At 39.5% G+C, this 25,507-nt stretch overlaps 1 protein-coding gene across 1 annotated transcript in view; it reads left to right on the top strand.

Annotated features, from left to right (window-relative positions):
* Positions 1-25,016, top strand: part of LOC127102836 (uncharacterized) — a 33,272-nt gene extending 8,256 nt beyond the window's left edge. Inside the window, exons 3-4 of the mRNA XM_051040164.1 lie at positions 24,832-24,884; positions 24,998-25,016. Coding sequence (XP_050896121.1) covers positions 24,832-24,884; positions 24,998-25,016 — 72 coding nt within the window. The remainder of the gene's footprint in view (positions 1-24,831; positions 24,885-24,997) is intronic.
* Positions 25,017-25,507: the final 491 nt, after the last annotated feature.

Genomic DNA, 25,507 nt, shown 5'->3' with positions numbered 1-25,507 from the left:
TGCTTACGATGGTGCGAAGAGTGTTGTCCATGGAGAAGTAGTCCTTCCTATCAAGATAGGACCTCAAGTCTTCAACACTACCTTCCATGTAATGAACATTCGTCCTGCCTATTCCTGCTTACTGGGACGCCCTTGGATTCATGGGGCAGGCGCTGTAGCCTCGTCTCTCCATCAAAAGTTGAGGTATCCCACAAAGGGCAAAATTGTCACCGTGTGTGGAGAAGAAGAGTACATTGTCAGTAGTGTGCATACCTTCAGATACGTCGAGATGGATGGTGAATTCATTGAGACTCCTTGTCAGTCATTTGAAGTAGTTCCTCCGACCAATCCTGTCCTTAAGCCAACTTCCTGTGTACCCAAGGTTATTCGTGCTCCTCCTGCTATGATTTCTCTGAAGGACGCTCAAGCCGTGGTTGAAGATGGTGGTCGTACTGGCTGGGGTCAATTGATCGACGTACCGTACAAGTCTGACAAATTTGGCCTGGGGTTCAGCTCTGACAAGAGTCAAATTAATGCTGTAAAAGATGCTGACAGCGATTGCGACCTGGATAGCTGGATTTTCCCAACAATTGGTGACGGACTCAATAATTGGAAGGCTGAAGACACTATCCCGATTTCCTTTAGTCAGGAGTAATTGTTATTGTCTATTTTAGTGTTGCAAATTTTTGTTTTTTTTACAATTGAACTTCTCCAAGCGTTGTGTCTATGCCCGGGGCACAATAGCTAATTTGTTAAGGGTTTTGTCATCTTCATAAGCATATTCATATTCAATAAATCAATGGACTTTTTGCATTCAAATATTGCGCTCTTTATCTTTTCTGTCATCTTCCAAACGAGCTATGTTTTCTTACACACACTCACGTAACGAATTGCAGATCCATACCCACTCTGGATCCTGTTGACAATAGTTCTACTACTGTTCATTATGACTTTGAAAATCCGATCTACCAAGCCGAGGATGGAAGTGAGGAAGATTGTGAAGTACCTGGAGAACTTGCCAGACTGTTACTGCAGGAAGAAAGGACTATACAGCCACACGAGGAGTCAGTTGAGACTGTAAATCTGGGCACTGAAGTAAACAAGAAAGAAGTCAAAATAGGAGCAGGCTTGGAAAACAGTGTCAAGAGAAGGTTGATTCAGATGTTGCATGACTATGTAGAGATTTTTGCTTGGTCTTATGAAGACATGCCAGGACTGGATACCGATATAGTAGTGCATCGACTGCCAACGAGGGAAGAATGTCGTCCTGTTAAGCAAAAGGTTCGTCGCATGCGTCCTGAAATGTCTGAGAAAATCAAAGCCGAGGTGATGAAACAATTTGATGCAGATTTTATGGCTGTTACTTCTTATCCTCAATGGGTTGCTAATGTGGTACCAGTGCCAAAGAAGGATGGTAAGGTGCGAATGTGTGTAGATTACCGAGACCTGAATAAAGCGAGTCCCAAGGATGACTTTCCACTCCCGCACATTGATGTTCTGGTAGATAACACCGCTCAACACAAGGTGTTCTCATTCATGGATGGATTCTCAGGTTACAACCAGATTAAGATGGCGCCTGAGGACATGGAGAAAACTACGTTTGTGACGCAATGGGGCACGTTCTGTTATAAAGTAATGCCATTTGGTTTAAAGAATGCAGGGGCAACGTACCAGCGTGCTATGGTGGTTTTGTTCCATGATATGATCCATCATGAAATAGAAGTATATGTGGATGACATGATAGCCAGATCTCATACTGAGGAGGAACATCTCGATCATTTATACAAACTGTTCGAGAGGTTGAAGAAATACAAGTTGAGGTTGAACCCGAACAAATGCACCTTTGGGGTAAGGTCCGGCAAACTCCTGGGCTTTATTGTCAGTGGTAAAGGGATTGAGGTTGACCCGGCCAAGGTGAGAGCTATTCAAGAAATGCCAGTTCCAGTACAGATAAAGAAGTCAGAGGTTTCTTGGGACGCTTGAATTACATTGCCCGATTTATCTCCCATTTGACCGCCACCTGCAAACCCATCTTCAAACTACTGAGGAAGAATCAAGAGATGATATGGAATGACGAATGTCAAGAAGCTTTTGACAAAATCAAGAATATCTCCAGGAACCTCCAATTCTGATGCCACCAGTTGAAGGAAGACCTTTAATCATGTATTTGACCGTGTTAGAAAATTCAATGGGGTGTGTGTTGGGACAACATGACGAGTCTGGCCGAAAAGAGCATGCCATATACTACCTTAGCAAAAAGTTTACCGACTGTGAAACAAGATACTCACTGCTCGAGAAAACTTGTTGTGCTTTGGCCTGGGCTGCTCGCCGACTAAGACAATACATGTTGAATCATACCACTTTATTGATTTCTAAGATGGATCCTATCAAATACATATTTGAGAAACCCGCTCTCTCCGGAAGAATAGCAAGATGGCAGATGATCTTAACAGAGTATGACATCCAGTATACTACTCAGAAAGCAATCAAAGGAAGCGTGATAGCTGATCATTTGGCTCATCAAGCGGTGGATGATTACCAATCTATGAATTTTGAGTTTCCAGATGAAGATGTCATGTTTGTTACCAATCATGAAGAACATGGACCGGATGAAGGACCCGCACTAGGATCCCGATGGACTATGGTTTTCGATGGGTCTTCTAATGCATTGGGCAATGGGGTTGGTGTGGTAATCATTTCTCCCGAGGGTTACCATACGCCTTTCACTGCTAGACTATGTTTTCATTGTACCAATAATATGGCTGAGTATGAAGCATGTATTTTGGGACTCAAGGCTGCTATAGACCGGCGGGTCAAGTTTTTGAGTGTGTACGGAGACTCAGCATTAGTAATCAGTCAGATCAAAGGAGAATGAGACACTAAGCATCCGAATCTCATCCCTTACCGAGAACGGGTGATGACATTAATCCCATACTTTGAAGAGATAACATTCGAACATATCCCACGAGAAGAGAATCAGTTGGCAGACGCATTAGCTACCATGTCATCTATGTTCAGAGTCAGATGGGACAATGAAGCTCCCAGGATCACCATTGAGCGACTAGATGAACCGGCATACTGTTATGAACTTAACACCGAGGGAGTACGGGAAAAACCTTGGTTCCACGAAGTAAAAAGATATTTAGAAACTCAGGAGTACCCTGAGGGGGCATCTATCAATGATAGAAAATTCCTGAGGAAGTTCTCTGCTAAATTCTTTTTGAGTAATGGAGTATTATACAAACGTAATCATGACTCAACTTTGCTTCGCTGTGTGGATAAAAAGGAAGCAGAAGAGATTATGGAAGATATGCACGACGGTATTTTCGGGACTCATTCTAGTGGACATACGATGGCCAAGAAGATTCTGAGATCAGGGTATTATTGGTCTACCATGGAAGCTGATTCCCATCATCACTCCAGAACTTGTCACAAGTGCCAGATATATGCGGATAAAGTACACGCACCTCCTGCTCCATTGAACGTGTTGACCACACCTTGGCCCTTTGCAATGTGGGGCATTGATATGATTGGGGAGATTAAACCTACTGCTTCTAATGGACATCGCTTCATCCTTGTTGCTATTGATTACTTTACAAAGTGGGTAGAGGCCGCCTCATTTGCTTCTGTCACCAAGAATGTGGTGGCACGATTCATCAGGAATAATCTCATTTGTCGGTATGGCATCCCTGAAAGAATTATCACTGACAATGGTACTAATTTGAACAATAAGATGATTACTGAACTCTGCACGCAGTTCAAAATAAAACACCATAACTCTTCTCCGTACCGGCCAAAGATGAACGGTGCCGTAGAGGCTGCTAATAAGAATATCAAGAAGATCATACAAAAGATGACGGTGACGTACAAAGACTGGCATGAGATGTTACCGTTTGCTCTTCACGGTTATCGCACTTCAGTACGCACTTCGACAGGAGCAACTCCTTTCTCTTTAGTCTACGGAATGGAAGTCGTTTTACCAGTGGAAGTCCAGATTCCCTCTCTAAGAATCATGAAAGAGGCGGGCTTAGATGAAGATGAATGGATTCAGACTCGACTCGATCAGATAAACTTGATTGATGAGAAGAGACTTGCGGCTGTTTGTCATGGACAGATATATCAGAAGCGCATGACCCAGGCATTTAACAAAAGAGTCAAGAGACAGGTGTATCAAATTGGCGACTTGGTGGTAAAGCGCATCACTCTACCACAAGGTGATCCCAGAGGCAAATGGATTCCCACGTACGAAGGGCCGTTTGTAGTTAAGAAGGTATTCTCTGGTGGAGCCATGATACTAGCCACAATGGACGGCGAAGACTTCCCACATCCCGTGAACGCAGACATAGTCAAAAAATACTACGCATAAAAGAGACCTGCTAGGTCGACGTACCTAGGCAAAAGTAAGGGCATCCCGGCGAACCAAAAGGTTCGGGCAAAAATTAGGGATAAACATAAAAAATGTGCACCCGACAAGTCGAAAACCTGAAAAGGCGGCTTGGGCAAAAAGGGGTATCCTGGTGGATTGAAAACCTGAAAAGGCGGTCCAGGCAAAAATTAGGGATTAAAGCGTATGACTATGTCCCGTTCTCAGACAGCTTCATCCAAGTTCAAAGGACTGAACAAGCTAATCACTTCTATCCGACAGCAGGAGATGAGAGGCTTGAAGACATAATGGCAGTAGTGGAATTAAAGTCAATAGGACGTTTTCGGCATAGCTTTCTCTTTGTTTTCTTGACAATTTCCTCTTACTAGGATTTTTGTCTCCTTGTACACAAATTGCCTGTTTATAGGCCCTCTTTCGAAATCAATATAATTTTAGTTTCAAAAAAAAATGCTCTTGTTTTACTTTCTCTGTTTTGTTTGCATAAACGTCCATTGATTTAATTCGAATTAATATATGCATTTGGATATGATCGATGTTTACCAAAAATGTGAAATAGCGATTACTACTAGGCTTCAGGATCGAGGAGAAGGTCTAACCATGCTTTCCAATGAATCCGTTGCTAATTCTATTCCCCAGCAAAGCCAGTTATTCCCCAAAAGCAATTGGCATTACTAGACAAATTGGTCATCTCTTCCACCCCCAGCCAGGCTTCTGTTAAATATTTCTACCCTCAGACAGAATCAAGTATCCCCAGCTAAGAAAGGATCACCGATACCAGTATCTCCAACCAGAAGATTGAGATTTGTTTTCCCCAGTAGAGTCCTCTGGAAGAACTTTTCAGATGCATAATTCATTCATTACATCATTTCACAGCATACGCATGCATACAGCGTTTGCAGTTATTTTCGAAAGCATAAAGCATCTCATGCATCATGACATGGCATGAAGCTGACTTTATTTTTCAGGTTAATTATCTTCCTGATACAGTCAAAATAGAGAGTCATTCAGACGGACATCTTCATCGATTACGTTCAGATTCAAATACATCTTTCAGATACACTCCATGACAACATTCATCCTGACGTCCTCCTAGTGACGACATCTATAAGCCCATCCCAGACATTTATTGCAAATACAACGTATACAAATACTATCAGATATAGCCTAGCGTACGGTTCATTCTGATTCAGCTCAACATATGACTCTTTCAACTCAGATGCGATCTAACGTACGATCCATTCCGACCTTCAACAACTCCAATACGGTCCAGCATACGACCCATTTGGACCTTCAAGGCCTCGGATGCTACCTAGCGTACGGTGCATTCTGAAGTGTAGTCTGGCGTATGACTACCCCTTTATTATCAGATGCAGCCTAACGGACGGCTCGTTCTACTACTCAGAGACGGTCTAGCTTACGACCCGCTTGGATGTTCATCCCCTCAAATTCTACCTAGCGTACGGTACATTCTGAAGTGTAGTCTGGCGTATGACTACCCCCTTCATCACCAGGTACAGCCTAACGGACGGCTCAGTCTACAACTCAGATACGATCTAGCATACGATCCATTCTGATCCTTCACCCCCAGTAACGATACAGCCTAACGGACGGCTCGTTCCGCAACTCAGATACGATCTAGCGTACGATCCATTCTGATCCTTTATCCCCAGCAGTGTATGACTCATTCGGATTCTTATCTCATCCTGATTCGGCACAGCATACGACTCCTCCAACAAGTCCGATACGGTCTAGCATACGACCCATTTGGATGTTCTTTCCTCAGATACTACCTAGCATACGGTACATTCCGAGGTGTAGTCTAGCGTACGACTACTTTTCGTCAGATGCAGCCTAACGGACGGCCCATTCTAAATCCCCAGGGAAGTCGACGGCCTAATGAATGACCCACTATACGGTCTAGCGTATGACCCAGTGACACCCATGACTTCAGATATCTTCTAACGTACGACGTACTCTGAAGCTCTCATCATCAAACTTCCTAGATGGCATCTTTAAGCCCATCTCCATCAAGACTAATTGACAAGCGCAAATTTTCGGGGCATTCTAGTGTTCAATAATCTTCCACCTCCAGACCACGAATGGTGCACATACCATTCTACTCTCTCGGTTCAAGAATATTGAACAGGGGCAGCTGTCATACCCCAAAATTTGCCCATTAATATTTCAAGACATTTTTTCAGGGCACTCCGACTCATTTTTATGACACTGATCTCAAAGGAACAAAGGCCCAGCTCACGAATGGCCCAATCCAGAAAATGGCCCAAACTGGCCTGTTCGCTACGCGTTCGCTACACGCTCGCCTAGCGAACGTTCGCTACACGTTCGCTACACGCTCGCCTAGCGAACGTTCGCTACACGTTCGCTACACGCTCGCCTAGCGAAGCTGACAGACAACAGAAAATTTCGGGCTTCATTCTGAGCCCATTAGGTCATGAAAAAGAGCATTATAAATACCACTTCAGTAATGAAAAGAGGAGAACGAAAAAGGACGAAAGGAGAACCCTAGCAAGCAAACCCTCGCGCTCACAGACGGAAAACCCTGGAGGCTAACCCTGAGAATTCCGAGAAACCCTGAAGGAAAAGCCGGCGGCAGCAAGGTCACTTCCGCTCAATTCGATCCGGTCGGCCAATTCAAGGTTACAATTGCTATTACTACCTTATGTTCTTAATTTGCATATGGCATTATGATTAAATTTATGAAAATATCTTAAGTTTGTCATGTGAATTGTAGTGTGCACTTGAATACCTTAAATGATTAACCATATAATTGCTGTAATGAAAGCCATAAGGCATAAAATTGGTTGAAATTGTACTGATATCAAAACCAGAATCCGCAGTCGCTCGCTAGCACGTCGCTAAGCGAGCATGAAGCGAGTATTCGCTAAGCCTTCGCTAGGCGAGGCAGGCGCGAACCTGACAGTAGCCGACTTTTCTATTCTGATTTTTCACTCATGTTTTATCATAGCCAGGCATTGTTTATCTGATCATATTACTGTTGTGATTTCTTTTGCGGTGTAATCCTCGATTGCACCCTGATTTGGTATTCTAACCCGTTTGCTGAATGTTGCAAAGGTTCACACACCCCAGGAAAAGATTGTTGTTTAGGTCTTCCACTTTATTTGTGGGATACCCTTGTGAAGAGCTGCCCTAAATTGCTTAATTAATTTTAATGTATTAATTTTAATGTATTATTTTTAATGTATTGATTTTAATGTGGAGATTCACCCTAATTACCTAATTAACTTTAAAACATGGCCTCTAAATATGTGATCTTGGACCTCTCTTTTGCCCTACGGTATTACGGTATAACGGTCATGTCCCGCGAATGTAGGGATACACTTAGCAACGGCCCTTCGGTTAAATCATCATAAAATAAATCATAGTCCCTCGAATGTTGCCTTTGTCCCTCGATGACCCTTCGGTGTAGCCTACGGTTAAATGATGATCGTCCCTTCGAATGCTAAGGTATCCTTACAACTGTTGCCTTCAATGACCTATCGATGACCCTACGATGACCCTTAAACATCCAAAGGGTAAAATTACTTACTTCTCAATAGTAAGGACAGTTTTACCCTCATAAGGATAGGAAACGTTCATAACGACCTTAGGAAGGTATAACTCTCAATTGCTGGATCATAACCTAAAACATTTCCCACCCCTCACACTTTGCAAAATCCTAGAAAATCACCATTTGGTATACATTCATACTAGAATCATTACCAAGTTACACTTTTCTAAACCGTTTTCAAAATCAAACGAGATAAATACTTTGTATACATTCATACGAGAATCATTATAAAGTTAAACTCTCTTTTCGAAACATTTTTTAAACAATTCACGAACACTTTTCAGACAAAAATATAAGTGATCCAGCAATTAAGAGCCCATGGATAACCATGGATACAAAGGGTGCTAATACCTTCCCTTTGTATAATGTACCTCCCGAACCCAAAATCTATTGAGGTCTTTCTTGTTCTTTTCCACCTTTCCTTATTGGATAAAAGAAAAGTCGGTGGCGACTCTTGCTATCCGCGACATTGCGATAAAAAGCAAAATACCCCAAGTCAGTTCACCGTATGACAGGCCAGCTAGAATGACGCACAGTGGCCGAGTGTTCGCGCCAAGGGCCGTTGATGCTTCTACAAAAGCCAAAGGGAAAGAAGTTGCTACTCCTGTCCAAATCCCTGTCCCTAGTCGAGAAATGCAAGAAATGCATTTGTCTCCTAAAGTTGCAGTCACTCGTGAGGAGGCCGAGAAATTTCTAAGGATAATCAAGAAAAGTGATTATAAAGTGGTGGACCAATTGAATCAAACACCTTCAAAAATCTCCATGTTATCTCTGTTGCTCAACTCAGAAGCACACAGGAATTCATTATTGAAAGTGTTAAGCGCATCACATATCACGAAAGACATAACGATAGAACAGTTTGACGATATGATAGCTTGCGTAACCACTGGAAATTTTTTGGGGTTTAACGATGATGAACTGCCAGTTGAGGGAAAGAACCATAACAAGGCCCTACATATCTCCTTGAAATGCATAGACACTATACTATCAAGGGTATTAGTAGACACAGGTTCCTCACTAAATGTCATGCCAAAAACCACTTTGATAAAGTTGTCGATGGAGGGGATGAATATGAAGCCCAATACCCTAATTGTAAAAGCATTCGATGGCTCAAGACGAGCAGTGATAGGAGAGGTTGACCTACCAATCAAAATAGGCCCAACTTTCTTCAATATCACATTCCAGGTTATGGACATACATCCCGGTTATAGTTGCCTACTTGGAAGACCATGGATCCACTCTGCAGGCGTCGTCACCTCCACTTTACACCAAAAGCTAAAATTCATTACAAATGACAAGATGATTGTGATTGGAGGGGAGGAGGATATCTTGGTTAGCCACTTAACATCTTTCCAATATATCGAGGTGGATGGCGAGATAACCGAGACACCATTCCAGTCTTTGGAAGTGGTAAATATGATGGTTTTCCAACAGACATTGGAGACTCCGAAGTCAGGACCATCCATGGCCTCGTGGCAAGAAGCTAAGGCTGTGATGGAAAGTGAAAATGCTCAAGACTGGGGCAAGGTGGTGGAAGTGAGAGAGAAGCGAGACAAGTTTGGGTTAGGGTACGACCCATCGTTATTTGAAACCGGTAACCAACACGATAGAGAGCAGATTCCTCCTGTAGAAGAAACGTTCACCAGCGCTGGCCATATTTTTGGAAACCATGTGGCAATGATCAATGTTGAAGATCCTAAGGAGGGGGTGTCTAGTTGGATACGACAAGTCGTGCCTAATGAAGAACTGACAAACTGGAAGGCTGTGGAAGTCCCTCAATTTTTTCAAAAGTAATTTTATTATTTTAGACAAAACCCTGTGCTCTGCCCAAGGCACAGTGGCATGTTGTAGGGCCTCCTTTATCTTTTTTAAGAGTTTTTATATCAATAATAAATGGAGATTTGCATTCAAATTTTTGTTCCTTTCCTTTCGTTTTTCTATTACAAAAAATGGCATCAATTTTTATGCACGTACTTTCTAAATAAACTGCATAAATCATAACATGCAGAGACACCACCGAGACCATTGATAACGACACTGCTAGGGTTTGGCATGACTTTGATTGTCCAATCTACCAAGCTGAAGATGAAGTGGGGGAAGATTGCGAACTCCCTGAAGAGCTGGCCAGATTACTCAGACAAGAAGAGAAGGTCATTCAAGCACACCAGGAGGACGTCGACGTTATCAACCTGGGATCAGAAGAAGACAAAATAGAAGTAAGGGTAGGCGCCGCGCTTTAAGATGCAGTGAAGACTAGATTAATAGAACTCCTCCACGAATATAACGATGTGTTTGCATGGTCGGACCAAGATATGCCCGGATTAGACACTGATATCGTGACCCACAAGCTTCCCATTAAAGAAGAATGCTCTGCTGTCAAACAAAAGCTAAGAAGAACTCGACCGGATATGGCTCTCAAGATCAGAGAAGAGGTGAGAAAGCAGTTTGACGCTGGTTTCCTGGAAGTCGCTAAGTACCCACAATGGGTTGCCAACATTGTACCGGTACCAAAGAAAGATAGAAAGGTTCGCATGTGCGTAGATTACCGAGACTTAAATAGAGCTAGTCCCAAAGACGATTTCCCATTACATCACATTGATGTATTGGTAGACAATATAACCCAGTTCTCTGTATTTTCCTTTATGGATGGTTTCTCTGGATACAACCAAATTAAAATGGATCCCGAGGACATGGAGAAGACCACGTTCATTACCCCTTGGGGCACCTTTTGTTACAAGGTAATGCCGTTTGGATTAAAGAACGTTGGGGCAACATATCAACGCGCTATGGTGACTCTCTTTCATGACATGATTCATAAAGAGATCGAGGTGTACGTTGACGACATGATTGCCAAATCCCAGACAGAAGAGGAACATATCACTAATCTGGAGAAACTGTTTGCTCATTTGAGGAAGTTTAGGTTGAGACTTAATCCTAACAAATGCACATTTGGGGTTCGATCTGGGAAGATTTTAGGCTTTATTGTAAGTCAAAAGGGAATCGAGGTAGATCCCGACAAGGTTCGAGCCATTCAGAACATGCCTGCACCAAGGACTGAGAAGGAAGTCCGTGGTTTCTTGGGAAGACTGAATTACATCGCTCGGTTTATCTCTCATCTCACTGCCACGTGTAAACCAATATTCAAGCTTCTAAGGAAGAATCAAGGCGTGGAGTGGAATGATGACTGCCAAATATCCTTCGACAAAATCAAAGAATACTTATAAGAGCCTCCGATTCTGATGCCCCCTGCAGAAGGGAGACCCCTCATCATGTACTTAATAGTGCTCAACGAGTCCATGGGTTGTGTATTGGGACAACAAGATGAGACTGGTAGAAAAGAGCATGCCATATATTATCTGAGCAAGAAGTTTAATGATTGCGAGACCAGATATTCCTTACTCGAGAAGACTTGTTGTGCACTCGCATGGGCCGCTAAGCGTCTCAGGCAGTACATGCTAACTAATACGACTTGGTTGGTATCTAAAATGGATCCCATCAAGTACATATTCGAGAAACCAGCTCTTACCGGTAGGATTGCCCGATGGCAGATGTTGTTATCAGAGTACGATATTTAATATGTTGCACAAAAGGCAATCAAAGGAAGCGTACTAGCAGACCATCTTGCCCACCAACCGTTAGAGGATTACCAACCTTTGAAGTTTGACTTCCCATATGAGGACATCATGGTTGTCAAGGATGTTGAAGACTCCGAACAAGAGGAGAATCTCGAGCCAAAAGCAGGCTGGACTCTCATGTTCGACGGTGCCTCAAATGCAATAGGCCATGGAATTGGGGCAGTACTGATGTCTCCCAAGAATTTCCATCTACCGTTCACTGCAAAGCTCTGTTTCACCTGCACAAATAACATGGCTGAGTATGAAGCTTGCATACTAGGGTTGGAAGAGGCTATTAAGTTGAAGATCAAGGTGCTGGAAGTATTCGGGGATTCCGCCCTAGTGATACATCAGATTAGACGTGATTGGGAAACAAGACATGCCAACCTAATTCCATATCGGGATTACGTGCTGAAGTTACTCCCAAAATTCGACAAAATCACTTTTTCTCATATTCCTCGAGAAGAGAATCAGATGGCAGATGCTTTAGCAACCTTGGCTTCCATGTACAAGTTGATATGGCCCAACCATCAGCCTCACATTGAAATTAGGCGTTTTGATGAACCCGCGCATTGCCTGACGACAGCAGAAGAGCCAGATGGTAAACCCTGGTTCTTTGACATCAAACGGTATCTAGAGAAGCAGGAATACCCGACAGATGCCTCTAGCCTTGACAAAAGGACCCTCCGGAGGCTGGCGTCGAAGTTCCTCTTGAATGGAGAGGTATTGTACAAGCAGAATTATGACATGGTTTTGTTGAGGTGTGTGGACGAACACGAAGCTAATCAACTTATGAAGGACATACACGAAGGGTCTTTCGGCACACATGCAAATGGGCACTCCATGGCGAAGAAAATCCTGAGGGTAGGTTACTACTGGTTAACGATGGAAGCCGACTGTTATCATTACACCAGAGCCTGCCACAAATGCCAGATCTATGCTGACAAAATACATGTACCGCCTACCCCGCTGAATGTTATAGCATCACCTTGGCCTTTCTCTATGTGGGGCATCGAAATGATCGGGATGATAGAACCCAAAGCATCTAATGGGCATAGATTTATCTTGGTGGCCATAGACTACTTTACTAAATGGGTGTAAGCCGCATCTTATGCGAATGTCACAAAGCACGTGGTCATCCGTTTCTTAAAAAACAACATCATATGTCAATATGGGATTCCCAACAAAATCATCACTGATAACGGGTCCAATCTCAATAACAAGACCATGGAGGAGTTATGCACAACATTCAAGATCGAGCATCACAACTCGTCACCATATCGACCTAAGATGAATGGGGCTGTTGAAGCTGCAAACAAAAATATCAAGAAGATCATCCAGAAGATGGTAGTCACGTATAAGGATTGGCATGAGATGCTACCTTTTGCATTACATGGTTATCATACGTCAGTACGAACTTCAACAGGGGCAACCCTGTACTCCTTAGTATACGGCATGGAAGCAGTTCTCCCCATAGAAGTGGAGATTCCCTCGATGAGAGTCTTGATGGAGGCTAAGTTAGACGAGGCAGAATGGGTTCAATCAAGGTACGACGAGCTCAACCTTATTGAGGAGAAACGCTTGAAAGCATTAGGTCACGGTCAACTATATCAGAGGCGCCTTAAAAAGGCTTTCGACAAGAAAGTTCGTCCCAGGGTGTTTCAAGAGGGTGATTTGGTGCTGAAGAAAATCTTGCCCATTCACAAGGACTCTAGGGGGAAGTGGACACCAAATTATGAAGGTCCATTTGTGGTGGTTAGAGCCTTTTCCGGAGGCGCTCTAATCCTGGAAACTATGGATGGTGATGAATTGCCACTTCCTACCAATGCTGATGCTGTTAAAAAGTACTTTTCCTAGAAAAGTGGAATGATAAAAGCCGCTAAATCGAAAACCTGAAAAGGCGATTTAGGCAAAAATGGCTATCCCGGTGGATCGAAAACCCGAAAGGGCGATCCAGGCAAAAATTAGGGATAAAAATAAATAAAAATTGACCCGCTGAGTTGAAAACCCGAAAGGGCGGCTCAGGCAAAAATGGGTATCCCGGTGGATCGAAAACCCGAAAGGGCGATCCAGGCAAAAGTTAGGGATTAATTCCAAGGCAAAGAACTGTACTTTCAGGCATCTAGCATATCCCTCGAAGACAAAGAATCAATCTACCTGACTTTTCCAAAGGCGAGGTGCTTGGATTATCAAAGACATAAGGATCATAGCAGTGTGGAGACTCAATTTTATTGCCGCTTTGTTTCTACACACAACAATTACCTCATTAAGGAATTGCATCTTATTGTACAATCACCCATTCAAGGGTCAAATCAATAAAAGAGAAATTTTCTCGACAAAAGTTGTGCCCAAATTATTTTGTATTTTATCTGTTTGTTTGCAAAGCACCTTTATTTTTGATAAACATCACTCTTAAAGATTTTGGAGAAAATAAAAACACATTTGAATGAAGTAATAAAATTGCTTTTGACATAGTAAAAGGATAAACCTCTTAGTCTCCAAGTTTGCTCTTGTTTTTCATAGAGGTGTAGGACTGTGTGCAGACACCTATGTTCATTCCAATTGCTAATCAGCACGTCTCATAGATATACTCATGGTGTAGCCAAATCGGGGCAAGTCTCTAATGCATTTCCAGCAGAAACATTAAATCATAGTTGGAGTATCGCGTGTTGAGAAGTCTGAACCCTTCAGTGGCTTGGAGCACCCCAAATATATTCCCAAAATCACCCAGTGGGGCATCAAATTTTGATCTCCATCATAACAAAAGTCCACACCGTTGGCATCATAACCCAAAGCAAAAAACGCCCTAACCAGGGCATATCCCAATTACCCATTTGCATACCCGCATACATCATGTTCGCCATGTGCATCAATTACATACATAATTTTCCTACCAAATAGGAAAATTCACCAAGAAGTAATCATACCAATCATTGGCATACATATGCATAGCCTTATACGATTCGCATCCCTATATGCACATCTTAAATATCCCCAGCAAATGCATAATGCATACACCTCAGGCATCCTCCCATGCATGGCATTTCCACCCAAAGTGGAACATCGTACAAAAAATCGAGCATACAATATAAGGATCTAAGGTCATTCATGTCTATCTTAGACATTCCTCATTTCCCAAATAAAGTTATTACCCTACGTGCGCTCAAGGAATTATTTTCTGGCCAATCATTTCTCTCAACTTCGTGGTTGATAGTGACATTCCCAGCATTTTCTTTGCTACCATTGCTACCCAAGCAGAGGTTACCATAAAAGTCTCTTGTGAGCTTCTTTCCTGCAGAGCTTCTTCAGCAGATTTCCTCCAAAAGGAATCTTTTCTAAAAATATCCCCCAACAGACATTCACTCTTTGAGATATTACTTCATTTATCTGGAGAATCTCATTTTCTTTACTGTTTGAGACGCTGCTTCATCAATATGAAGAGTCTCATTCCAGTTTTTCTTTTGAGATACTGCTCTAGTATCCTCGACGAGTCTTAGATTCAATTAAGGTATCATTCCCTTGTTCGGAATATCTTAATTCTATCAAATAAGATGCTGCTTCGACTCGATACAGAGAATCTCATTTTTGCTGTTTGAGATGCTGCTTCATCAATATGAAGAGTCTCATTCTAGTTTTTCCTTTTGAGATACTGCTCTAGTATCCTCTAAGAGTCTTAGATTTAATTAAGGTATCATTCCATTGTTTGGAATATCTTAATTCTATCAGATAAGATGTTGCTTCGACTCGATACAGAGAATCTCATTTTTGCTGTTTGAGATGCTGCTTCATCAATATGAAGAGTCTCATTCTAGTTTTTTTCTTCTTTTGAGATACTGCTCTAGTATCCTCGAAGAGTCTTAGATTCAATTAAGGTATCATTCTCTTGTTCGGAATATCTTAATTCTATCAAATAAGATGCTGCTTCGACTCGATACAGAGAATCTCATTTTTGCTATTTGAGATGCTGCTTCATCAATATGAAGAGTCTCATTCCAGTTTTTCTTTTGAGATATTTCTCCAGTATCCTCGAAGAGTCTTAGATTCAATTAAGGTATCATTCCCTCGTTCAGAATATCTTAATTATATCAGATAAGATGCTGCTTCGACTCGATACAGAGAATCTCATTTTCTTTACTGTTTGAGATGCTGCTTCATCAATATGAAGAGTCTCATTCCAGTTTTTCTTTTGAGATACCGCTCTGGTATCCTCGAAGAGTCTTAGATTCAATTAAGGTATCATTCCCTTGCTTGGAATATCTTAATTATATCAGATAAGATGTTGCTTCGACTCGATACAGAGAATCTCATTTTCTTTACTGTTTGAGATGCTGCTTCATCAATATGAAGAGTCTCATTCCAGTTTTTCTTTTGAGATACCTCTCTGGTATCCTAGAAGAGTCTTAGATTCAATTAAGGTATCATTCCCTCGCTTTGAATGTCTTAATTCTATCGTATAAGATGCTGCTTCGACTCGATACAGAGAATCTCGTTTTGCTGTTTGGGATATTGCTTCATCGATATGAAGTCTCATTCATATTTAGAAACATTGTTCTGCTCATTACCAGACAGTCTTGGGTACAGTTGGGATATCATTCCTTTAATGGGATACCTCGATTGTGATTATCCAAGATATTGTGCTGACGATTCCTCCTCATACTGTATTTCTCACTACATTTTCTCTTTGTGAATTTATTTCTTCCATTTCAAAGGACAAAACGCGGGTCTTCTTGTATTTAATTACCTTTCACTATGAACGCATAAAGACTACTGTTTTTTTGCTTTCAAGTTCACGATAATTAAATAGGGGCAGCTGTCATACCCCGATTTTGTCCCGGTTTTATATTTTTCTCACGGATACCACGACATATTTTTTTTTAACCATCAAACCTTGATTTCCACATCTCTTTGTAATGGACTTGGGCCAAGCCATATATAGGAATTTAGAATCCTTTAAGGTTCTATGAGGAACATGGCACAAAGATTTAGTTGCTTATGGGACATCCTCTCCTGTCATGTTGTAGCCTCACCACATATCGTCACACACTCTATTCACAAAATACCCAGGAGAATTTACGCATCGTTGAGTTCAAATGGTGCATCGGTCCATAAGTACGAGTTGTAAATTAATTTGTCGGGTGTTTTGTTTGGTGTGAGCGCATCATTTTTTGGTCCTTCACAAATCTCATGTCAATCCATTCTCATGTTTATTACGATCCCTCTACGTACAATGGTTTATAATGTGACAAAGTTATCAAGATCCAAATAACAAAATCAGTAGAACTTCATTCAAATAAACCAATATCGTTACAATCCATCCATTCATATAAACTAAACTCCATTAACTACAAATCATCAATACACACCAAAATTATGGAGAATTGGAAAAGTTCTATACAGGTTGGCCAAGGTCAACAAAACAATTTCAACCATTTCCTAAAAATAACTTAAGTCCCAATTGCCCATCTTTTTTTTTCATTTATCGAAGTCCCTAATCATTTGTGTTCATCTCGTTCTTAAAAAAGGGGGGGGACTTCGAATAAGCCCGTCATGAGATGTTGAACTTGCAAAAATGCCAAGGATAAAATCATGTACCGTTACCCCTACAATCCAAGACAAACTATGGTATTAGAAATGTATAACTAAGCAAACCATGTTACAATGTGTCATCAATTTACAAATAACCAATGTCATGCTACAAATCAACTCATGATGCCCGTTTTCCTTTTGACGCACTGATAACATCGTATGACATGGCACTGATGGACAATGATTTTCTTTCTCAAAAAAAAACCATGACGGTATGCAATCATTGATGAGGCTCAACGGCTAACAAAGGAAGATTTCTTGCTCGACTTAATGATTCTTCAAAGGTTAAGGAAAGGCTTCAAATCCTAAAAAGGATATTGGCTGCTGTTTTGCTTTGATGAACCAAATCAAGGCTTATGGAGCATGGAAATTTAAATGTGGCCACCTTGTACTAGGACAACTCTGTTGGTCGCGTATTTGCCTGCAAAAAAGGTCCACATGTCAATACTAAAGAAAGAACTTCCAAGGCTAGTTGCATTATCCTATGGAATCTCGAAACGTCAATCATTACAAAATACTGCTAGTGAAGTTCCTGATTTTCTTTGGTCCATTTCTGAAAATTTCTAGTTCTGATGGTAGGGTGTCTAAGATAGTCAAACATGCCCTCAAAATTGGAAATATTAAAATATTGGTGACGAAGAATATAGGCGCAGTTTGTGCATGAGAATACCTGTAACAAGGGAGCCAACATATTCATGCCACAACATGAACCTGCATCAGGACCTGTACACCCCAAAATTACCAGGGTGAATCGTAAGGCGTAACAAGACAGGGACATATTCATTAAGACGTCACGGTGATCCATAGTGCATGATCTCAAAGCATGGCCGATATACGCTTCATAAGACCACCCGTAATACCTGCAACAAGAACGACATTTGTCAAGTCCAATTACTGCAGACCAAATACCAAGTACAGATGGAGCACGTCCAAATTAAGCCAAACAAACAACAGAATTCGAGTTGTAGATCCTGCAGCACAAGAGCAATAGCATCCTGTCACAAACATGACCAAAAGAAATACCTCGCAAGACCAAGCATAGCATCACGTTACAAGTGCAATTCAGATCAACAATAATTTCATATCGTGCTAAGCCAAGTAAACTGCTATAAATTGGTGCCATAAATGCATTTTGAGACTTAGCTTAAAGTGCAAGATAGTTACCCAACAGTCTGTAACATTTGAAAGGGAAGCTTTAAAGTTGGCTCAGCCTACTTTCTCGCCTTCTTTTGAAATCATGACAGAGTTGTCCACAAGTTCTGTCAATCGCCCTGTACCAAGAAGAGCAAGTTGCAAAAAGTATATAACATACGAAACCGGCGGTATGTCACACAGTTTGTTTTCAGAAGAGTTAAAACTATGAGAAATGACAAGTGACATTCTGAGCATCCATTCAACCCCAAAAATTGATCAACACAACAGCCTTAACTTTGAAGCATCTTGCAGAAACCTTAACTTTGGGACTCCACCCAACTGTCAACTCACAGACATTCCAAGTCGTTTCATCCTGCATACAAAATGAAATAGAGCTAAATGTAAAACATACCAAGTTAGTGCAGTAAGAAGCCAATCAACCTGTGGTTTGGAAAACAACTGTGGTAAATGAAAGTTTACACTAAATATACACAATTTTTGCAGGACCACAGAAAGCGAAAAAACGGTCTATCACTCACTACAGACAAAAGACGAAGTTTTTCTCATAACAAACCTGATTGGAAATTGGTCCCCACAAATCTAAGAAGAATTTCCTCTCCAACGGAATGATTCTTCACGATTCTTGACAACTCATGATTCGTACTACACAACTCACTCTATATAAGAAATGCTCGACCATTGAAGGAGGATCCAAAAAATTTGGCACCGTTATTCTGCAAAAATATTTCCTCATCACCCAACCCTAAAGCTCATTTCCCTGATAACCTCTCAAACTCATCATCAAGGTTTGAGTAAGGTTGAGCTATAAACCCCAACCTAAAGCGTTTACGGAGAAGAAAGAGGAGAAGATCTCAGAAAGTCATAAAAGATCATTTACCTCACCTCGCCAGAGTTCGAACGTCGGACTAGCTCCGATTTGGTATTTAACACTTCCCTTGGCATGACTTGATGTTACCATCTTGTTCATATCGCCTCATAGAACACAAACCCCATGATTATTGCATAAAATTGTTGTTGCCATGGTTTTGATTTTAAGCTGAAAACTTAGGATTCTGGTTGTGGTTGTTTTCCGAATTTGGCTCTTTGGATTTTGCTGTTTTGCAAAAGCTACTCGTTTAGATTCGGGTTTACGAATGTTTGTTTGGTTAAGAGTTTGATATGATTTCTGAGTATTCACGACGGCGTCGCCATGGCTATACAGAGGTGCCGTCGTGGATTTATGTTGTTCCCACCATGTTTGATTCAATGTTGATGTTGGTGTTAGAAAAGAGGAAAAGAAAAATGAAATAACAGAGAACGAGAAAGTGAAAGGCGGGTAGAGGGAGTGTGAAGATTATAAGATTCATTTGTTCTATTTTTCTTTATATTCCATTTATTATAATAAATTCTTGTGGTTTTCTATATTGGTAGGGGTACTAAAGGGACATGATTGTTAATATTTCTATGCATTAGTTGTTGAACCTAGGGAAGAAGCAACGTTCCATTTTCCATTTTTTATTGTTTTTATTTTAATAAAGGATGCTATCATGGTTGCTTAAATGTGTTTGTACTGACTTCCCATTTCCCTATGCATGCTTCTAACTACGCTGTATTTCTGCTAGTTTTTTTTATTATTTATTTTCTCTTTTGAACAAATTTATGTTATATTGGTTCCACTTCAGAGTTTTTAGGGCTTTGAGTTCACTTAGCTTGAAGGACTGTTTTGACATAAGCCCATTTCGGATTTAAATTTATTTCTAGTTTTTTTCCTCCCCAAACTTAGTTGTATTAATAAATAGATACCAATAGTGAAAACAATAAAAAATAATACAAACATAAATAATATTATTAAGAAGATAATTTGTATTTTATTATATTGTCATCTCAAAATTGATTAGCTCGATAAAGTCTAATAAGTTCAAATTCAACATGTTTAATTAACATACTCTCCCAAATTATTTAAATTAATCTTTAAATGAAAAGGAGAATAGTAAGCCTCCGCTTCACTATCTCTCGACTATTCGAATAATTGGCGTACGCCATATTGCTCGGATTTTCGTCATTCAATTAAAACCCTAAAAACTCTAAAAGATTAAAATCACTCCCCCAATTAATAATAAATTCTAAAAGCTTTATTTTAATAATTAATCTTTGAATGAAAAGGAGAATAGTGAGTATCCGCTTCATTATCTCTCGATTATTCGAACAATTGGCGTACGCCATATTGCTCGGATTTTCGTCATTCAATTAAAACCCTAATAATCATACAAAATACAAATCATCTTTCTAAATTAAGGTAATACTCAAAATATATCTTTTTGATAAACTTGGGATGAAAAAGATATAGGAAGCGTTCGCTTCACTATTTCTCAAGCACTTGAATAATTGGCGTACGCCATATTGCTCGAGTTCTTGTCACCCGATTAAACCTTAATCATACAATTTCAAATCACTTTTTCAAATCAAATATAAGTATTAAATTCAAATTATTTTAAGACCATGATTATACACATTCAAATCACATCTTCTAAATCAACTATAAATCCTAAGTCCTAAATTCAAAATTTTAGATAATAAGAGGATGGGAGGCGTTCGCCTCGCCATCTTTCGATTATTCGAATAATTGGCGTACGCCACATTGCTCGAGTTTTCGTCATCCAATCAAAACCACAATCGAATAAATTCAAATCATCTTTTATATCAAATACGATATCTAAAAACATATCTTTTATAAATTAAACTTCGGATGATAAAAGATGGGAGGCGTTCGCCTCACCATCTCTCAATTGTTTGAATAATTGGGCTCACCATATTGCACGAATCATCGACTTCCGATTAATACATTTTAAATAAACTTGGATAAAGGAATAAGTGGCGTACACCTCATTATTCTCTGAATAAGCAAGTAGGAGGCGTACGCCTCACTACCGTGCATATTCAACATCCACAAACAAAACTTTCAAATTAATCGAACGAAAAAGGAGTAGAAGGCGTTCGCCTTATTATTCCTCGAAAGAATTGGACGATTGGTGTGCACCACATTGCTCAATCTTTCGTCGTTCTTCAAAATACCGAACATATTAAACTTAATTCCTTGCCCCCGTGCGACCAACAACTTAAAAAATTCTTTTCAAAAGAACACTATTAATCCTTTCTAATGCGCACCACAAACCAATGCTTAAGCCTCCGCCGAGAGTAGACAAGCCAGCGTTTAGCCTTTAGAACGCGATCTACACAGTCGTTCATTAAAAGACACCCACAAAAACCGTAGTACCCCGAACTACGAATGCTCTGATTTCCTTATTGCACCATAAGGATACGTAGGCACGAGATTGCGAGATCTTGGCGAGCACACTAATAAAAAACCTCCCTTTTCCCTCCTGAGGTCTTCATCCATATCTACCATCAATTCTAATTACTCGAAGCAAGCAAATAACAGTCAACTAACATTCAAATAGAAAATTAGACTAAAAGGTTCCCGTTGAGTACAACGGACGTGAGGGGTGCTAATACCTTCCCCTCGCGTAATCGACTCCCGAACCCGAATATGGTTGCGACGACCATTATTCCATTTTTTAAAAGGTTTTATCGATATTTTCCTATTCCTTCATTGGGATAAATAAAGTTCGGTGGTGACTCTGTTCGAACATTAAATTTTTCCGCGACTATCGCGAGGAGTCGTATTTTTCGAGATGCGACACTTTCAACTTCATCTGGCCACATCAATGAGCATAGGGATCTCCTAGGAGTCTTGGATCACATGATTGCTCAAGCTACAAAACAAACAAGTTAGTGACATATTTTTGTGCTTTTGGTTAGTCAACAAAATAAGAAAAGCAATAATGTACAATTCAAGCATGCTTGGTGGTCTCAAACCAACTCACATAAGTCCCAAACCAAAGGTTAAGAAGCCAAGATGCTATAATCCTTTAGGCAAATGCAATGTGCAATGATATGATGCCATGAGGGATCTTAGGGTCAAAATTAGGGTCTTACACATACTCAACCTCATCATTAGCCCAAACAACTTCCATCCATAATGTGTCTATCGTCTTTTGCATGTCATTCACCACATATTGCTTACATTTTGCACCAATGTTTTTGTTAATGTGAAATCTACATAGCAAATTAATCGACCTGGGAAAATCAATATCTGTCAAAATCACTTGTGGACATAAATAGTTCTTCACAAACAATTCTTTAAGTTTCTTCAATACCCAACAAAATTTATATGTCTGCTCAGACTCCATATACGCAAATGCGACAGCAAAAGTCAACTTAGTTGATGTCATGCCAACAATTTCAAACAAAGGTTGTCTATATTTGTTTGTCTTGTAAGTGTTATCCATAACTAACATAATACGATAATTATTCAACAACTTAACTGAATCGGGATGGGCCCAAAATATATCTCTCACAACTTCCGAGTCATCCCTTTTTCTACTCTAATACACATAGCCTGCATCCTCAATAAGCTTAAACAAATATTGTATCTCACTTCTAGGAACTCTTATCTCTTTTTCTATCATACTCTTATGTTTGTATATTTGCATAATCTGAGTGACATTCTCTGGATCTCGGTCATGCAAGGAAAGCAATATGTGTCTAGGTGGTACATGTCTCTTTGTCAAATCAGCGACATGTTGCTTCTCATCTGTGGTCAACCTATCAACAAAGAAATGACCTTCTAATCTATCAGGTAAACCATGATTATGGACCCCATATTTTACATTAATCTTCCAACCAGACCCATCTTTCGTCGGAATCGACCTGATTTTAAATGGGCATCCATATTTTTTGGACGCACTTTGGGTTCCACTATTAGTATCCTTGTATTTCACATCTTTATCACAACCAAATATTAATTTGTTACTTCTCCCTCTCTTGCATGTTTCAGTATTTGAACAAGTGATAATAACAGTTATTTTATTATGGATTCCAACCTCTTTACTCCATCTGATCACCTCTTCTCATGTACCAAATCTTTGAGTGGTTAAAAACGCATTAGAAATATCTACACATATTTGAGGAAGGATTTCCATACCTGCATAAAAAAAAGTAAAAAAAAAATTAAAAAATGCAAACCGAAAGTCTTCAAGGAAGAGTTCCGGATCACAGAAATAAAACACCGAAAGTCTTTGGAAAAGACTTCCGGTATGTGTTACTTTGTTCACCAAAACACATATGATAAGTGTTCCGGAACGTTCTTTTTTCAAAAATTTAACCGGGACTCTTCAAGTAACTTTTTCGGTATATGTTATGTAGTAATCCGGATGTCTTTCACGAAGTCTTCCGGTTTGAAAAAAAACATACCGGAAGTCTTTTTCAATGAGTTCCGGTACGAGGGTGAATAGTGCAATTTTCGGAAGTCTCAATTGAATGGTTAAAAGTGAAATGGTAAATTGGTTAAAAACAAATAAGGGTAAAATTGATATTTTTAAAAAAATGTAGGGGTATTGATATAAGTGCAGTGGTATGAAGTAAAAATTTCCAACGATCAATAGTAACTCATTGAATCAATATCACTCTCAAATGAACTCATTCACACTCAACACATTTCAATTTCACATTTCACTATGTTAGGGTTTTATTTCTTCAATCTCTCTTTACTAGGGGTGTTCGCTGTGCAGTTTGGATATGTTTTGAAGTAAAAACTCATTTGATGCAAAGATAAATTTACTCACGGTTCAGTTCGGTTTCGTATGACTGATAAAAAATCCGATCCAATTTCATCCGATTTAATTTGGATCGGTTTTTGAATATACAAATTATAAATTATATTTTTTATTAAGATTATAAAAAAATAATAAATAATATATTTGATATAATATATATAGTATATTAAAAATTAATATTACAAAATAAGAATGATTATAATGACTGAAACAAATAAAATAATAAAATAAAATAGATTAAACTAAATTAATAAATAATCTTAAAAAATATGTATATCGAATAATAAATTAACACAACATGTCAAAATGACACCAAAGTGTCAAACTTAGTAATATGATACCTCCGTTTATTCTTCACCACACATCCGTATAAAAAAATTCACCGTTGGATTGAAAGCTATTATTATATAGATCATCTCTATAAAATTTAATATCAATCGAAAATCATTTGATATGCCAACGAGATGCATAAAAATTAATGTCTTACAAAACTTTAACAAAACCGTTTATTTTAATCATTCTCTTTAGAATATCAAATGATTTTCGATTGATGTTAGATTTTATATAGATGATCTATATGAGCATACCTTTCAATCCAACGGTGGATTTTATTATACGGATATACGGTAATGAGTTATCGTAGGTATCATATTACTAAGTTTGACACCTTGGTGTCATTTGATCCTGACCCATATATATATATATATATATATATATATATATATATATATATATATATATATATATATATATGCAATTCGGTTTGGATTGATTTTGAAAAATCAATTTTAAATTCGATCTGAACCGAGCAGTTTTTACAAAATAACATCCAAACACATCTAATAATATTCAATTTTTTGCGGTTTTTAGTTTTTCTTTTTTTGGATTGAAACAAGACGCAACCACGAACCACCACCGATCATGTAAGTGTTATAACAAGATTTGGTTATGCATCTATACCTTTGAGTTTTTATGATAACAATGCAATATTTGTGTGAGAACAAGTTTGGTACTCTAATGGTTTGTTATTGTGTAGCTTTAACAATCAGTTATGATTCTGAGTTTATGACGTGCTACGTCATCAGTTTCTGAACTTTTGTTTTGAATTCCGCTTTTGCACTGATTCACTCATGAGAAGTTCTGAAAGACGTTATGTTGTTGCTACAATATTCTTTTTGCTTCTGCGTTGATTCACTCATGAGAAGTTCTGAAAGACGCTATGTTGATGATGCAATGTTCTTTCTGCTTCTGTGCTAATTCACTTTTGAGAAGTTCTGGAAAGACGTTATGTTACTACTGCAATGTTCTCTCTACTTCTGTTTTTTGACATGACTCTAATCATCAAACTTCTAAAGAATTTCAAGCTTCTGAAGTCTTTTTACTTAGCTGAAGACTTTGAAGATCTCAAGTCAGACGCTGACGCTGTCAAGGTTCTGACTGAAGATTCTGGTGTTTTGTTACTTAGTTGAAGACTCTGAAGATCTCAAGTCATATGATGACACTGTCAAGGTTTTGACTGAAGATTCTGAAGATTCTAATTTTAGCT

This window comes from Lathyrus oleraceus, chromosome 7 (assembly GCF_024323335.1).
Source record: "Lathyrus oleraceus cultivar Zhongwan6 chromosome 7, CAAS_Psat_ZW6_1.0, whole genome shotgun sequence".
NCBI classification, from domain to species: Eukaryota; Viridiplantae; Streptophyta; class Magnoliopsida; order Fabales; family Fabaceae; genus Lathyrus; species Lathyrus oleraceus.
This window is presented reverse-complemented; position numbering and strand designations above follow the sequence as displayed.